The following is a 17,216-nucleotide window of genomic DNA, read 5'->3' on the forward strand; positions in this document are numbered from 1 at the left end:
TTACGCAACCCTAATTGCTTCATCCAATTCTAGAGGCAAAAAGTGGTACAATACCTAGTCCAATAACAAAGAATATTCCTCTTGGTTTTCTATTAAAACAAGAAAGTACAGAACCAAACAATGATGACAGGTACAAAGAGGGAATATTCCCCATATAAAGAACGAACAAATAGTAAGATCGTTTGGTTACCTGTATTTTTAATTCCTTCATCAAAGATCATGGAGAAGGATGAGACTACTGTATGTGATTTACAAGCCTTCGATTTGCTAGCCAGAAAGTGTACAAAATGTTAACAGGCAAGATCAGTATTTGATAACATGGTGGCGCAACCAAAGATCGTACATGACCATGTGGAATGCATCATATTTGACGGGCGGTGAATTCCACTGGAAGTGCTGCTGGACCTGATAAAAGAACAAGCCACAAAAAGAATTTCTTACTAACCTCCAACTTTTATACTTTTGGTATAAGCAACGCTTAAAAACACGCCTTCACTAACAATCACAGACACCCACAAACGACATATGATGGAAACAGATTTATTACATAAAAATTGAAGTGCATAAGATTTTTTTAATTGTAAATGAAAGTTTTACCTTAACCAAGTTTTTGTGAAGTGTAAGAAACTCTGAATACGGTATATCCTTAAGACTTTGTTTAAGGTTATACACATCCTTCTCAGTAAGTATGACAGCAAATTTTCGCCAATCGAGAATGTCATTGAACGGCAGGTCATAGTAATTTGATAATATTACTGCAAGAAATCAAACCAATCAGCTGATAAACAATTATAAGGACTTTGAAAGGTATACATTACATCTCAAGCTAAAATCAAAAGGACAAAGTCAGATAGGAAATTGAACTTCCATGTTTTGTCAATAGAAAAATTAATCACTAAGAATCCCCTCAAGTTACTGTCAATATGTACAGTCCTAAGAGAAAGTGCAACTGCACCCCAAATACTGGTTGAACAGTAGTCATTGATGAGTGGCATTAAAGATTAGACTCGAGGCATACACCCATTAGATAAGCAAAGCAGCACTAATTACTTGATCGGTACTACATTGAACACAGACTTGAGGCACGTACCCATTGAATAAAAATGAAATAGAAACAAAAATAAAGAGATATCTGCAAGGAGATGCTGACTTAGCTTGAAATCTCTGGTCAAAATTAAAAATATTTGAAGAAAAAAAGTTATATATAAATACACACACACACAGACACATATATATATACATATACAGAGAGAGAGAGAGAGAGAGAGAGAGAGAGAGAGAGAGAGAGAGAGAGAGAGAGGCTGAGAGAGAGATTGCTGGACATAAAAGCAGCAGCCAGAACAGAAGTTTGTAACCAAAGAAACAAAGAAGGGGAAAGCAAAGATGAAGGATAGAAACAAAAATAAAGAGACATCTGCAAGGAGAGGCTGACTTAGCTTGAAATCTCTGGTCAAAATTAAAAATATTTGAAGAATAAAAGTTATATATATATATATATATATATATACACACATACACAGAGAGAGAGAGAGAGAGAGAGAGAGAGAGAGAGGCTGAGAGAGAGATTGCTGGACATAAAAGCAGCAGCCAGAACAGAAGTTTGTAACCAAAGAAACAAAGAAGGGGAAAGAAAAGATGAAAGATTCCTCAGGCGAAGGCAGTCTTTCTTCCCCATAGTATGGGAAAAATTGTCTTTTCTGATTCTTTTTTCCATCTCTATTTCTCTCTTTTTTCAAAAAATAATATGGTCACATGGCTTGATCATTGATTTTTACCATTCAAGCAAGGATAGAAGATAAAATCATTGCATACCTCTCATTGCAATTTGCAAGAAACAATAAGATTTGAATTCTTACCAGGAATACATCCATAATGGATCGAGTCAGTTATACGAGCGCTGTTGACCTGGGAACCGCCAGGACATATGCAGAACTTGGTGTTGTAAAATTTCTTTTGATATAACAAATTCCCTTCAGCCCTATTTATTCTGTTGTTCAATATGTAAAGTTCTGTGTCATTCTCCCATACTCGTGCCAGTATAACTCTAATTTTGGAGTTCCGATGACCGGCCCAAAAACCGAGGGTTGTCCTGTAAAGCATGCCTCCTATTAATTAATGAACTTATATTATTAGGCTAAATCTAGTTGCAACAAAGTGATAATTACCTTCCATTTGGACACATGTCTTAACTTATAAAACAAATCATCCAATAGGTCAACCACCATGAACTATGGAAATTAATCCAAAAAGGGAGCAATACATAGTGGATGTGTAGTTCATTAAGCGATAACAGAATATATACAAGAAACTGATATCCTTCTATATTACCTGTTTTCCACATCGTTTCCTCCTGCTGGAAGAGCAAATGGCTGGAGTACTTGAGGAAGGGCAACATCTTTGTGTGGAATGAACCCAACGTCATAGCTAGGGGAGCACACAACTCGAATCGAATTCTTTACAAGAAGTGGAAATCCTTCCGTTGCCCTCACCCCAACATCATGACATGTGACAAAGAAGTGGTCCGCACCTAGGGTTCGGTTCCAGTAAGGATACTTGAATATCAAGCTCTCCACGTAGTCCCGAACAATCACGGTCATTTCGTCATAAGTTGTATTCTGAAAAATCATTATATACCAACATAGGAAAGGTCAAATTCAGAGTAAGAAGTTTGTCTTCTGCATTTAGGCATTACCATTCCCATTCGAGGTGAAGCAAACTTAGACTCTCAAACAATTACATCTGTTAAAATAAGGTGGCATCGGAACATAAACAAAATCCACCAATGGAGTTTACGTGTATTATGTGTTAGTAGTCACAAACCACCAAATGCTTCGAAGCATTGGTACATAGAGACTAGAAAAACCAATAAGAACAGATGAAACTAATGGAAATTAGCAACAAATAAAACCATGGGTCACTGCATAGTTCATCTCCACAGTTGCACTAGTTGTAGTTATATGTCTCTAGTAAAATTCAAAACTCATCCACACAAAAATTTAGACTTTGAGATATGTCAGATCCACAGCAACAGCAACAATGAAAAGCCCCATGTATAAAGCTCTACTTTCCCACAATTTTCTCAGCAACCAAACAGTTCAAACAAAATCAAACAGAATCAGATAAACTTAATACCTTGCCTCGCATCTTGTGGCAGGAGATAGGGATGAAGAAGAGGTGAGCTTGATCTGGATCGTCCGTACGGAACCGACTCTCTCTGATGTTCTGGAAGAAGTAGCCCTCGCTGGCGTACTTGCCAGTGAGCTTCCTGGGCGTCTGGTAATACGTCTTTGGATCGCCGTCGGGGTATATGTAGACCTTGAATTTCGCTTCCATCTCGGCAAAATTCAACCGAAACACCTCCGGCGAGTGGTAGATATTGGAAAACTGCTCATTTGTATCGGCCGAGATGTGAATGGTGGGGGAGGAGGAGAAATGGACGGAATTGAGAGAGAAGTAGGTGAAGGAAAGCAAAGTGAAGATGGCGAGAGTCAATAGCGATCCCTGTAAAGAGAACAACATCGGAGAAGACGACTGTGAGTGCGGTTGCGATTGCTTGCCCAAACTCATTTGCTCTCTCTCCACTCTCAAGTGGGAACAAGAAGCTCAGCTAAGCGAACGCCTGCCTTCGCTGCTGCTTCGATTTGGACTTTGGAGATTGATTTTTTCTTTTTTCTTTTTTCCTTTTGAGTAAAATCAATCAAGATTTCATTGTCAAGTGAGTCCATCAACCAAATTGAAGTTATAAGTTCCTGACTAATATAAATATTTTTAAAAATGGGAAAAACTTTTGTTTGTTTTTTTGCTTTTTCGTGGGGAATTAGAAAAAGAAACGGTTGGACCTAAAGGAAAAAAAAAAAAAACAGAAAAAAGGGAAATTAGAAAAATCTTTTTTTCTCTCTGTTTTTTTTTTTTTTTTTTTTTTTTTTTTTTTTTGGGAAAGTAAGAAATACTCTTTAGTAAATTGGCGGTTTAGGCAACACTGGTACTCAGTTTAGGGCCCACTAATTCTCAATTTGAGGTTTGGTATTTTTTTGGCAAAACAAAAGTTTTGGTGTTTGCTATCTTTTGGGGTTGTAAAATTGCATGATTCACTTTTTGATACTGGTTACTCTCGTGATAAGCTTTTTTGATGTGTTTTGTTAACCCAAAAAAAAAAAAAACGTGAATCATAGTGGAAAATGTGCCTACCATTCTGAAAATCTACCAAGGGAAGTTAAATTAATTTTTAACACATCTAAGTGGCATTTGGTCTGTGAGAGAAGGTGCAAATTTTGGGTTATGACATATTTGACGAGGGAGTATTTTTGCTCACATTCATCTAAGGTGTATCATTACCACATTTCTCAACACTTAACAAGTGTCTATGGACATAAGTATGGTTCTACAAATACAAAGCAAAGAGTTAACTATAGTATGCTTGTGAACACTTGTTATGTTGAGAAGGTTGGTGAGAATATATATTGGGTTAAAGTGATGAGCACAAATATTTCCATGGAGAATATGTGCTCTTTTTCTTGGTCCATTATGTTGATAAAATATAGTATAAATATTCATATTTATAATTGAGTTGGGTCAAGACCCAATCAGAAAACATCGAGTTTGGTTGGAGCCTGAAAAGACAATCCAAGATGGAAAGAACCAGGTTCCAAGTTGTCATGTTGAATGGACTATGCAACTATGCAACCCATTATAAAGTGATTCATTTATGTTATGGGCTTGTTGGCCTATGGCTTCAAATTATTAGTTATGTTATATACACCCCAAAGCATGATCACAACACCCAGTAGATGGAGGTCTAAAACCCTCCTAATCTCTGAATACGCATGACCCCTTCAGAAAAGGAAACCGCACGGTTTTGAAAGGGAGACTTGCACAGATATTGACCATCCCAAAGTGTACAGAATCACATTAAAGATTTATGGTTTTTAGGCTGTAACACATACAAGAAAATCCCACCTGCAACTGAAACATTGAGTGACTCAAACTCTCCTGCCATTGGAATGCTTACAAGCTCACATAGCCGTTGAGATTTCTCAGACAGCCCACTCCCTTCACTGCCCAAAACCAAGCTCAGCGGCACATCTGCAAAAGAATCTGCAAACTTTTGAGAAAGGTGAGACACTGGCTTCAGTTTTTCATCGGTCCCTGGATGGCCAGCCAGCATCTTTATTTGGAATTCATTTTTCAGGGATTCAAGATGATTCCAGGTACCAGAAACAATAGGGAGCTGAAACGAGGCTCCTCGGCTAGCTCTAAGTGCCTTCTCATTGAATGGATCACAGCATCCAGGAAGAAGAAAAACACCATTCTGTTGAATATTAGACATCTTTAAAAACATAAATTAAGAAAAAGTTATCAAAGTACACAAGAAAGTGCAATAGATGCATTTTAAGATAGCATCAGAAAAAGGGAGCACCAAGGAGTAATGTATGATTCATCCTTGCCCCAGCTGTTTATTCAATGGATCTAGTTAAAATATGACGTCGGATTAAGATAACAGGCACATAAGCATTAAAGCATATACATATGAGAGGTTGGGAAAAGCAAAAACATAGCATCTCAAAATAAAAGAATAAATAAAAACTTTAAAAATAAAACAACCAATAAATAAACAGGAAAGAAGAGAGTGAAATCAAATGCCTTACCCATCCAAAAGCCATAGCTGATCTGAGCAGCGTACCAAGGTTACCCGGATCCTGCAGTGAATGATTTTTTATTGATCACTGATACAATTGCCCATAAAGTTAATGAAATCAAATGCCTGATCTCAGAACTAAGACATCACATTTACATTTTCTTATAAAGAAAAAATCAAGCAGCACGGGAAAACAAAATTTACCACAACCTCAGCAATTAATAAAGTACAGAGATGAGAGAAACTTAAAAAGAAATTCATTCTCCTTGCAACAATTAGATCGAAGAGATAAAGTTTGCTGCAAAAATACAAGCACATATTTTCTTTATGATAGAAAGAAATATCAAGTGATTGAGTTGCAGAATTTGTGACAAGAAAAAAGCTGTATCACCAGAATGGCCATTACCAAATGCTTGGATAAAGCCGAATAGAAATGTGGCGCTGGGCTTTAATTTTATAACAAGAACATAAAGAAACGACAGAATACGCCAAACCAATCAGGGAACTTCCACCCAAAGACCAAACAATTACAGCCCAATATTTAACTTTTAGCTGACAAGTACAAGTTTCAGAGAAAAACGATGCTGAATTTTGTTTGAAATTTCATTTTTGGGCACAGGAAAAACTTTCGCAAAATGCCATTGTTTCTGACAGTTTGCTTCAACACTAGGAAAGCTTTACATGGCAGAAGACTAAATCAGTATCCACACAGCCAAGAGGCACATGATGCCATCTTTAAAATCAAAGGTGCGAGATTACCACACTTGAAAAATTGATAGGACGTAATAATGTTAGGTCAGTGAAAGAGTCACCTGGACACCATCAAGGACTAGAACTCGATGGAGTGATGGAAACCATGCCTTACAGTTTACGTCATTTTCTTCAGAATCTATATCTGAAAAACTGGTAGGCATTCTCATTAGGGCAATTGCTTCAATAGATTCAGTTGATTGCATCCCCGAAAGTTTTTTCATCACAACAGAGCTCACTTCCACAATACGAACAGAGAAATCATCAATCCACTCAGGGACCTCAGCTTTTTCAAGTAGAAGCAAGCAATCTATTATAACAGGTTTCTCTTGCGATGACCTTTGGAACCTGTATATTTCCCTGAAAATGAAAACTTCATCATACATAATACCAGGTTTTATTATGTTTAGGAAAAACAAAATCAAAATCAAATGCAAGGAACACAGTTAGACGGCAATACAGTAGCAGTAACACACAAAAACAGGACAGAACTATAGAACATTAAAATTAAACCTTCCCTCCAGTTCCATATGCACTGAATAAAGATTTCAACATTGGAATTTTATCTTTTTCATCTTTCTCCAATTTCTCAGCAATCAAACAGGACAAGAAAAATAGCATATACCCATCTGAGTTTTGTGCAAGTAAACTGATTATTGCAAAGAACCCACATAGATTCAAGTGGAAAAGAGAAGGATAAAGATGAAACCTGATAGGCGTAGCACCCACAACGAGAGCTGAACCATGACTGTGGCGATAAGATGAACTCTGTCGAAGCTTGTGGCAGTGTTTCACGAATGGGTTAGAGGTGCTTGTTATGGAGTTGACATGGGAAGGCAGATGAAGCTTTACATCATAGTCTTCAAAGTTGCTCTGCCTCTGGGTATGGATTTGGCTTGGACCAACTGATAACTCTGAGTGCAAGTCCCAAACTTTGAGCTTTCTGGGGTGAATGGTTGACAGTGAGATGATGTTAGAGCATTGCATTTTTTTTCTCCTTGCAAGTTTACTCACTTAAAAAATTCCTTTCGAATTCAGCTGAAGATTTCTTTTGGGCTATGATGGTAGAGGCCGGGTCTCTTGATGTTTTTGAAGAAGTGTTTACAAAAGATAGTAATTCGAACTTCTATAAACGAAATTTTTTTTGTTTTTTTTCTGTGAAGAAATCTACAATTAAACTTCAACAAAAAATAAAAGTGTTTTATAACCTCTGAAAAAATAAATATTCAAAAGATTTTGAGGATGATTGGCGGCTAATTTTGTGAATAACTGTAGCACATGTTGTTATTTATTTATTTATTTCACTTTAAACACATAAATGTATTCTTTTATTCTTAGGGACGTTAGAGCATCTCCACTTCAATGGGGTGATGTAAATTCGAGTATGTAAATGTGATTTTTGGTCCAATGTGGGAGATGCAATCTGAAGATGTAAATTTGATTCTCTAATATTAATTCTTTTTTTCTGTTTTTTGGTTAACTTTTAAATGTGGCAGTACATTTGTTCTTAAGCCATTTGAAAATAATCCATGTGACATTTTAAACACGGGAAAACAAAGAGAAACATAGAGATAAAAGACAAGGAAATAAGGAGGAAGAAGAAAACTAGAGCAAAGAAAGAAGAAAAAAAAACAAGAAAAAGGAGAGAGAGAGAGAGGATAAAAGCATGAAGAAGAAAAAAAAGAAATAGAGAGAGAAGAGAGAAGGAAAGGAAAGGAAAAAATAAATGAAAAAATGAAAAAGAAAGAGAATAGAGAGTTTGCTTGAATCAATAATTAAAAGGCATTTTACAAATAATGATAGGTGGAAAGATAGGTTTGTGTTTTTTCAAATTTACATAGTAAGTTGGGAAATAGGACAATGACTAGAAATAGCAGCACTCTTATTTTATTTTTCCAAACAAATATACCCAAAGTATATTATTTTTGAAATTTTGAATGTTTCACTTTTAAAGGATTATGACTTTCTGACTGATGGTTATGTGACGGATCTTATGCTCCGTTTAGATGAAGGAATTGCAAATTACATAGAATTCTAAAATAAAGGAATTTAGATTTCTGTCGTTTCAATTTCTGACAATTGAAGATTTCAACCTTTGGATTTATGTATTTCGAATTTTGTAAATAAAGAAATTGAAAATTTCAATGCTTTGATAGCTCATGTAAATTATAAATGACATAAATTAAATATTTCAAAAGAAAAAAAAAACTGATAATAGACATAGAAAGTATTCCTCAAAGTATAAAAAAATAAATAAATAAATAAAATTGTTTGATGAACTAAATAACTCAACTTAAACAAACAGAGCATATTAGCAAACCAAATCACTCCCCACGTGCAATAAACATCATCAACATACTCTTTTTTTTTTTTCTCAATTGGGTGTGCCTTCAGCATCTGAAATTGTTTGTCATTTTCTATTAGCCAAGCACATGCTTTGAGTTGTTCATTTTCACTAAGACCTAGTAGTACTTGTAATTCAGCATATACCTCTACTGGATCAAGGTTTTTATAGTATCAACACGGATAAACTCTTCAAATGATAAAGTCATTCTAACAATTGAATCAGCAATAACATCTTTGACAGCACCTCTTTTCTTTATAGGAAGAATATCAGAAGAATTTGATGCACGATTTCTTCTCTTTTGATCATTTGCTGAGGTTGGTGAAATATCATCAATAACATGAATATCTTATAAATCTTGTGTATCACCATCTAATCAACATGATCAACTTCATTAGTAGGAGTCATAACCTCAGTTGCATCTACACATGTTTCATCGTCCTCTCCAGTAGCTCTATCTTTGCCACACAAATCTACTATATCATCCCAATTTCCTATAACTTTAAATTGAAAACCTCTAGCATCGTCATGAGACTACCAAATAAATAATCAAACTCAAATAAGAATCTTACAAGTATTTGTTAAAAACATAAAGAAAAAGGAAAGCACATTATTTAAAAAAGGCTTATTTATGTACATGCCCTCTATGCTTTCAAACTTGTTTTATATTACCACCTGTGTTTGCAAACGTTTCAAAATACCCCCCCAACTTTTTAAAAACGGTCTCACGTTACCCGTTCCATCAGTTTTATAGACGTTCCATTACGTGCATTGGGCCACACTTCGTTTTAATTTTTAACCTCTTCAAATAAAGGTTTTTCAGTTCTAAGAAAGGGGGAAATTGGGTGAGAAGGGGAAATTGGAGAAGAGGGCTTAGGGTTTGTGAAAGTCTGAGGTTGGCTTCGATTTTGGGAGAATCTGGAGAAGAAATTAGGGGTTTATAAAACTTTGAGGTGGAGTTTGAAATTGGGAGATTGTGGAGTATAAGATTTGGGTTTATGGAAACATGAGAGAAGCAAAGAGAAGCAAGGCATGCCTAATGGTGTCATTGTGGGAAGTTAGCACGAATGCAGACTTCTTGGACCAATTCAAACCTAGGGCGGAGATTTCTAATCTGCCCAAAGTCAAAGGTAAGCATGTTTAAGATCAAATTTTCAGTCATTGTTTTGGGCATCACAAATTGATAGAGTTCTTAGTCATGAAATTGTCAGTAATTGATGAAATTTTCAGTCATTGATAAAATTGAGGAAATTTTCAGTCATTGTTCTTGGTTGATACAAGGAAGTGGAGAAAAATGATGTAGGTTTTTTCAGTGGTTTGATGCAGAAATGTGTGAGCGTTCAAAGTCTTTGATACCTGGTTTGCTGAGGAAAATTGATAGGGTGGATAAGGAAAATGCAAACATTCTAGCAAAATCAAAAATATTGTGGGCTGCTATGTTGCTTTCCTGGTTGGTGGTGTTTGCCATGAAGATGAATTAGGCACTTTGGCAGTAGTTCAATGAGCAGTGTAATTTGAGAACAAATGCTAATGTAATGTAAGACACTTTGGCAATAGTTCAGTGGGCAATTTAATTTGAGAACAAATGCTAATGTAATCTAAGACACTTTGGCAGTAGTTAAGTTGGTGTAATATAATGTAATTTGGTGAAATGTAATGATTAGCTAATGTAATGTAAGGTAATGTTCAATAGTTAAGTTTGTTCATTGTAATTTGTTTACAATTCAAACCATAACTTTGATCTATGATCTATGAATGGTAACTTATTTAGAGGTTACAAATGGTGACATACTGAATGGTCAATTATCCATAACAGACATGAATAATCCCACAAACCAAATATAAGAACAAACTAAAACAGGTTCCAACCATAACAAACATCAAATATATGCATAAACGAAAATAGGTTCCAATCATAACAGACATCAATAATCCCACAAACCAACAACCATGTCTGGATCATTAAAGTCTTCCACAACATTCAATGATGAAAAAAATGATCTTTGACAAAATGGCTCCTCTGTTGATCTTTCATCCTCCTCCTATGTTGTTATAATCGAGATAGTTTGGCAGGTTCAGATGCTTGAGATGTTTGGAATTGAGAAGCATCAGCTGCTTGAGATGGTTGAGATTGAGAAGCCTGGGCTACTTCAGATGCCTAGGATTGAGAAGGCCCATGGGAACCACTTGTTTGTTTCCTTGCCTTAATTGCATACTCTGTTGTTCGCTATTTTGGTCTCTACCATCTCTCATTCTTACCTAAAACAAATAATAATTAGAAGTTTCCATGATATGAAATTTTAATTGGTGAAAACATAGTTGAAACTGTGGCACTTACTGCAAGTTTTTCTTTGGCAACTTTCCTCTTCCTAGTAGGCTTTATATTAGGATTTCTAGGTTCCTAATAAGCAAAGTCAACAAGTCAGAAACCAAATTAAATACATTTAAATGTAAAGCAATAAGCCTATAATGACACATACCTTACAACTAATTCAATTATGCCACTCTCCACCGCAATTGCCACACTTTAAAGGGATGCCATACCTAGGAAGCTTATATAGATTAGTAGGTTGTTTAGGTTCATCAACAACCTTTTTTCTTGTCTTCTTAGGCCTTATGGTATTTCGGAGGGATTAATAGAGGTAAATTGATCTTCATTCACTGATCTTGTCATAGGCATAATCATTGGTTCATAAGCTCTCAAATAAGCCTCTTTCTTGTACACTGCATCACAAAAGTCCTCTGGATTCCCATGAAACCAACTTATTGCAGCACAAGCATCCAAACATGATATTTCATTCAAATCCTAAGCATGACATGAACAAGAGTGAGCATTCAAATCAACAGCAAAGTTGTGGCCACTATGATGCATTACTTCAAGCTTATTCTGTCCAGCAGCCTTAGGAATGCACCACTGAGCTTTTTCTTTGTTTTTCTCTAATATCTTTCTAATTCTTGGCCCAACTTGTCTATGTCATTTCTCATAGAAAACCCTTCTTCCAGCCATTAACAACATTATATATAACCGAATTCTTTCTAGCATAGTCAAAACAGACTTGTCTCTAGCATCCATTATGCTACAGTTGAATGCCTCACATAGGTTGTTCATAAGCATGTCACACTTGGAATCACTCTTGAAATACGCCTTACTCCAATGCCTAGGATCTTTCTCTGCAAGCCAATCATGTGTAGGTTTAGACAACTCCAACATCTTTCTCATTTCTCATGGCACTGTTATGGCCCTAGCAATTGCTTCTATTTGATGTTTCAAAGCAAGACCTCTATGTTCTAAATAGAAGTTTCCATATAGATGTTTTAAACAATGTCTATGCTCTGCATGAGGGAATAAAGCATTCACAGCATCTATTAACCCTTTTTGTTTGTCAGTCAAAAATACATAGCCATGACTATTCATAATATTAAGATCACCACTCAATAATTCTAAAAACCACAGCCACGTTGAATTGCTCTCAATCTCTACATATGCATAGGCAAGTGGAAACATTCTGTTGTTTGCATCAACTCCCATTGCAGAAAGCACTTGCCTAGGCTAAGGCCCTTTGACATAACACTCATCCAAGCAAACCACATGCCTACAACCATCTAAAAACCCCTTCTTGCAGGCTGCAAGACAGATGTAAATCCTTTGAAACCGTGGCCTATCTCCTACCATTTCAGATTTAATGATAACTGTACTTCCTACATTTCTGGTTCTTAACTCATGACAATAATCCCACAATACTTCATATTATTTAATGTAAGACCCCTCTACAATGTCAAATGTCATGGCTCTTGCTCTGTACACAATTGCTCTAGATAGTCTATAATCATATTCTTGGTAAACTTGCTCTGTAAAAGAAGAAGCAGTCCAATTTGGATTAAGCCTTAACTGCCCAAAATATCTTTCAGCCAACCAACCAGCAGTGGCATGTATATTTTTAGTCTCATTACTATAAACATGTGTAGGATTAAAGGTTTTCACCTGCAGGTAAGTGCTACCACTAACACTTGAAGCATGGATAACAAAAGAACAACCCTCTTCACATACTACTCTTATTTTGTTATGGTCATTATTCATAAATATCAACTCCCTTCCACAATTAATGGAGTATATCCTCACAGCTTTTCTAAACAACTCAGCAGTTACAAACTTTAAACATATTTTGAAACCTGGGTTTGCCATATCAATTTTAGGTTTGAAATCTTCACCTTTTGGCATTCTATTCTTCTTCCTTCTTAGTTCACCTACTGCATCATCTTCACTTGAAGAGCTATTTGGGCAGGTAAGTGTAGGTGACTCTTCTCCATTGTCTGACTCATCATTTTCCTCTGCATTAGGATCATTGTCAATGCAACTATGATCTACATAACCTTCAAACCACTTATCATCCTTCTTCAATAAATCAATCTTTTCATCACTCTATGCATAGTCACTGTCTTCAAAGTCTGGATCATTGATATCATCATCCTCAGAACAAGAATATTCTTAATCACTGCTATCATTCTCCACTTGGCTTAAAGTCAGGCTCGCTACTTTCAAGTACAAAACTATCACCTTGCTATTGCTTTTAGGTACCGTGCTCATACAAGCTAAAAGCGTACTATCTGATATTATTTGAATGAGTTTACAAGTTCCAAACTCTTCACCATAAAAACTCACATCATACCCATCGTCATATCCCAAATCTTTAGCCATTCCAAATAGCTCTAACATGGACATATAGTCAACCTCACAATAATCAAACCAACTGACTTCACCACCTAAATAAGACCATTCGCTATCTTGTCTATTTTTAACTAGTTTACCTCCATGGAAAAACTTAAATGTGACAACCTTATTAGCATCTTTATCTGTGTAAGAGGAAGATTCACTTAACAAATGGACAAAGGTAACAAAGACAAAACAAGGACCACACAAGGACTATACAAGTAACACACAAGGGCCACACAATAACCACATAAGGTGTATTGGGGCCAGCACAAAGTGAAAAAGTATATGAAAAACAAAAAAAACAAAAACTCCAGCAACACATCAGACTAGGACACGTAAGGACCACACAATGACCACACCAGGACCAGCACAGAGTCAAAAAGTATACAAAAAACAAAAAAAAAAACCCTAACAACAATTTAATGCACATGCCAAAATCAAGAAAATTGAGTGAGAATAGGTCCACTTACATATGGGTTGACAACCTCTAGATTCTCTAAGCATCACCATCTTCGCACTTTCTAGCCTTAAAGTCTAATGTCAAACAATGATTTCTTCTCCAGATTCTCCCAAAATCGAAGCCAACCTCAGATTTTCACAAACCCTAAGCCTTTTTCTCAAATTTCCCATTCTCACCCAATTTCCCCCTTTCTTAGAACTGAAAAACCCTTATTCGAAGAGGTTAAAGATTAAAATGAAGTGGGGTCCAACGCACATAACGAAACGTCTATAAAACTGACGGAACGGGTAACGTGAGACCGTTTTTAAAAGGTTGGGGGGTATTTTGAGACGTTTGCAAACACATGTGGTAATCTAAGAAAAATTTGAAAACATAGGGGGCATGTACATAAATAAGCCTTTATAAAAAAAAAAAAAAAGGGTAATTCTAGGCTTATCACATTTTTATATTACATTGTGTACTACATCTCTGATAGAGATGGAGCTCACCAATACAATGGGCCTCATCTTTATTAAAGATGTGGTACACAATGTGGTATAAAAATGTGATAAACCTAGTATTTTCCTTTATAAAAAAAAACCTTTAATATATTTACCTTCACATATTCTTCCTAGACATGATCTTCATCTACACTTATCATCTTTTTTGTTGAATCCCAACTGAATCCACTTTGACTTAATATGTCACTCACTACTCCATAAACTTTTTCCATAACTTAACACTATTTCTAATATTATCAGCACTTATCTGGAGATTAAATTGTGCAGCTAATATATTTGCAGGAGTATTGTAAGCAACTGCCTTCCATCCACCATCGTTTTTGTGACCTAAGTTGTGCTCCTCACGAAATATATCAGCTAATTCAGGTTCCATAGCTATATTCAACCGAAAATAGTTTTTGTCTTCTCCTTTAGGTTCAACTCCTTATTTGTCTTTCCTTTTCCTGACTTTCCTTTGCAAACCTCTTTTCCTCCAAATTCATTCATGAGTTTAGCCCCGGCTTGTTCACTTTTGCACGTTTAAAATACAATTAGAAAGAAAATGAAGTAGAGAATCTCAACTATGGACATCAGTAAGCATGACAACATGTGATAGAATAGTTAAGTACTTATAGAAACAAATAACTTAAGAAGTAATGATCATTCTGATTAACTTTTTCAACCAAAAAAAAAAACAACCATAAAATACACGAAACAAGAGAAACAAAGATCCAAGTGTGAACAATAAATCAAGAATTAATGATGCCTCATTGCACTTGATAATTATGGAACATCTCTAATGCCAATGTGTCGCGAAAGTTTGTCTATTGATCAGTAAATTGAACACTTGCAATCCTATCATGAGCATTATTTGAATTTCCCTCCAATGTTGAATGATTTGATATGTCAGGATCCATATAAGCTAAAAATTCCAAATCTTGAACTTCTAAAACAGGATCATCAACTTGAGCAGTTCGAATAAAGTTATGCAATATAAAGCATGCATTTATGATTCTAACTTGCGTTTTGATGTTGAAAAATGAAAGTGTATGTAATATACTCCATTGTTTCTTCAATAGCCCAAATGCTCTTTCAATTACATTTCTTGCAATTGAATGACATAGATTAAATAACTATTTGTAATTTTCAGGTCGATTATTCCCACTCCATTCACTCAAGTGGTATCTAGTTCCTCTATATGGTGCTAAAAAGTCCGGTCCATTAGTATAACATCATCCACAAGATGGTACTTATCTACAATAAGGAATTTTAAAAAGCAAATTAGATATAAAGAGCTTATATTGGAAAAAAAGAAGAAGAAAAGAATATCAATCTAATTCAAAACAAGTATTAAAAATTACCACTTGCAACATGAAATTGGTTGTTCCTATGTAAATCATCTCACAATATACAAGCATCAGATGCGGAGCCCTCCCATCCACCTAATACATAATTAAATATTAAATCAGGAGCACAAACCCCTAAAACATTAGTTGAGAGATCGCCCTTCCTATTTCGATATTGTGGTCTTTCTTCCGCCGATACTGTTATAGGAATGTGAGTTCCATCAAGTGCTCCAACACAATTCTAAACATGAAATATAAAAAAGTATAAGTATGAATTAAACTTGGGAATTTGATGCCTCAATTTCCATGATTTTTTCCGCGCCTTATTTAATAAATTCCACACTTAAGTTGCCAAAAAAGGAAATTGTCAATTTCTTATATTAAATTCCCGATTTTTAGCTAAATTCTAAGTTATTTTCCCTCATCCAAACGGAGTGTTAGAGCACTTCCATCAGTTAGTCCACCCTAGGCAAAAGGCCATCTAGGCCTCCAAAAGTGGCCCTAGCAAGACATAGGGTCCACCAATCCCGAGCAAGGCCCAAGGCAAGATCAGTTCGAGCTCCTACCATAGGGCGATGACGTCAACAAACAAAAGTAATTTTTACCGTTGGCGCATGACGTACACATGAGGCATGAGCGCATCACACCCGCTAATGGTAAAAAAAAATTGAATTTTTTTCAATGGCATCAACGCCTGTTTTCCTCCAACGGCAAGAAGCCACATGGCACAACCTGGGGCATCCGATCAATTTCTTTCCTCCATCCAATGGCTGCCAATTTTTATGTAATAAAAAATTTAAAAAAAAAAATTTTTTTTAAAAAAACCAAAAAATTCTGATTTATAAATACCCACCACTATTATTTACTTTCCACACCAAATATTCATAAAAATTATTCTCCTATCTTTGTTTTCTACTACTAAATTTCATTTGTGTAAAAAAACAAATGACCTCTTATATCGAAGTCAAAGGCACGTGTACAACCATGGAAGATGTTTTGTTGTGTGAGTGTTAAGTCCAAGTTGGTCATTGCCCGTGAAGTTCTCTTATATGTGTAAATTCATGAAGTTCTCTCTTACCTGAAAATTTTATCCGAAATATAATATGTGAATTTTATAATTAATATATATGGACACGTGACAACCGAAAATCTTATCAAAAAGTATAATAAAATTAATCTCATGTGAATAGTGTTGCCTTTGGGTAAACATATATATATATATATATATATATATATATAGAGAGCTTCCATTGAGGATCCTCAAATAAGCTTGTTTGAGGGACACCTTATAGGGCCCACTCCGGATTGTATTTCACTAATCCAAACCGTCTATTTTGTAGATACACATTCAAAGATCATCTCTACAAAATATCACTTGAATCCGATATCATTTGACCATTCAATTGAGTTATTGAAATTTTAGTACTTTCTTGAAGTACCGTGTTCATTGATTTTGTAGGACCCAATTAGATGTCGAAACGGTTTCCGATT

At 35.5% G+C, this 17,216-nt stretch overlaps 2 protein-coding genes and 1 pseudogene across 2 annotated transcripts; all 3 read right to left on the reverse strand.

Moving 5' to 3' along the window:
- Positions 1–3,735, reverse strand: LOC103335134 (Exostosin family protein). Its single transcript, XM_008238139.2, has 5 exons — positions 3,133–3,735; positions 2,329–2,615; positions 1,857–2,089; positions 598–755; positions 1–405 (listed from the first exon to the last, which is right to left on the reverse strand). Exons 1-5 carry the CDS (start codon positions 3,565–3,567, stop codon positions 304–306), a joined length of 1,215 nt encoding a protein of 404 aa, XP_008236361.2. The 5' UTR covers positions 3,568–3,735; the 3' UTR covers positions 1–303.
- A 1,144-nt stretch (positions 3,736–4,879) lies between these two features.
- On the reverse strand, positions 4,880–7,543 carry LOC103335141 (tRNA/rRNA methyltransferase (SpoU) family protein). Its single transcript, XM_008238146.3, has 4 exons — positions 7,095–7,543; positions 6,448–6,745; positions 5,646–5,696; positions 4,880–5,308 (listed from the first exon to the last, which is right to left on the reverse strand). The coding sequence occupies exons 1-4, from the start codon at positions 7,370–7,372 to the stop codon at positions 4,904–4,906; spliced, it is 1,032 nt and encodes a 343-aa protein (XP_008236368.2). The 5' UTR covers positions 7,373–7,543; the 3' UTR covers positions 4,880–4,903.
- Positions 7,544–8,673: 1,130 nt separating this feature from the next.
- On the reverse strand, positions 8,674–14,773 carry LOC148920986 (uncharacterized; annotated as a pseudogene).
- Between the last annotated feature and the right edge of the window lie 2,443 nt (positions 14,774–17,216).

Source organism: Prunus mume, linkage group LG1 (assembly GCF_029339155.1).
Source record: "Prunus mume cultivar Tortuosa linkage group LG1, ASM2933915v1, whole genome shotgun sequence".
NCBI classification, from domain to species: Eukaryota; Viridiplantae; Streptophyta; class Magnoliopsida; order Rosales; family Rosaceae; genus Prunus; species Prunus mume.

Excerpts from the sequence above, each read along its gene's own strand:
- LOC103335141 (XM_008238146.3), bottom strand. The coding sequence starts at position 7,372 with ATGCAATGCTCTAACATCATCTCACTGTCAACCATTCACCCCAGAAAG. Across the intron at positions 5,697-6,447 it reads TAGTCCTTGATGGTGTCCAG|GATCCGGGTAACCTTGGTAC; the intron begins GTGACTCTTTCA and ends CATTCACTGCAG. Across the intron at positions 5,309-5,645 it reads CAGCTATGGCTTTTGGATGG|AATGGTGTTTTTCTTCTTCC; the intron begins GTAAGGCATTTG and ends AATATTCAACAG.
- LOC103335134 (XM_008238139.2), bottom strand. The coding sequence starts at position 3,567 with ATGAGTTTGGGCAAGCAATCGCAACCGCACTCACAGTCGTCTTCTCCG. Across the intron at positions 2,616-3,132 it reads GCCACAAGATGCGAGGCAAG|AATACAACTTATGACGAAAT; the intron begins GTATTAAGTTTA and ends ATGATTTTTCAG. Across the intron at positions 2,090-2,328 it reads GGAAACGATGTGGAAAACAG|GACAACCCTCGGTTTTTGGG; the intron begins GTAATATAGAAG and ends CATGCTTTACAG.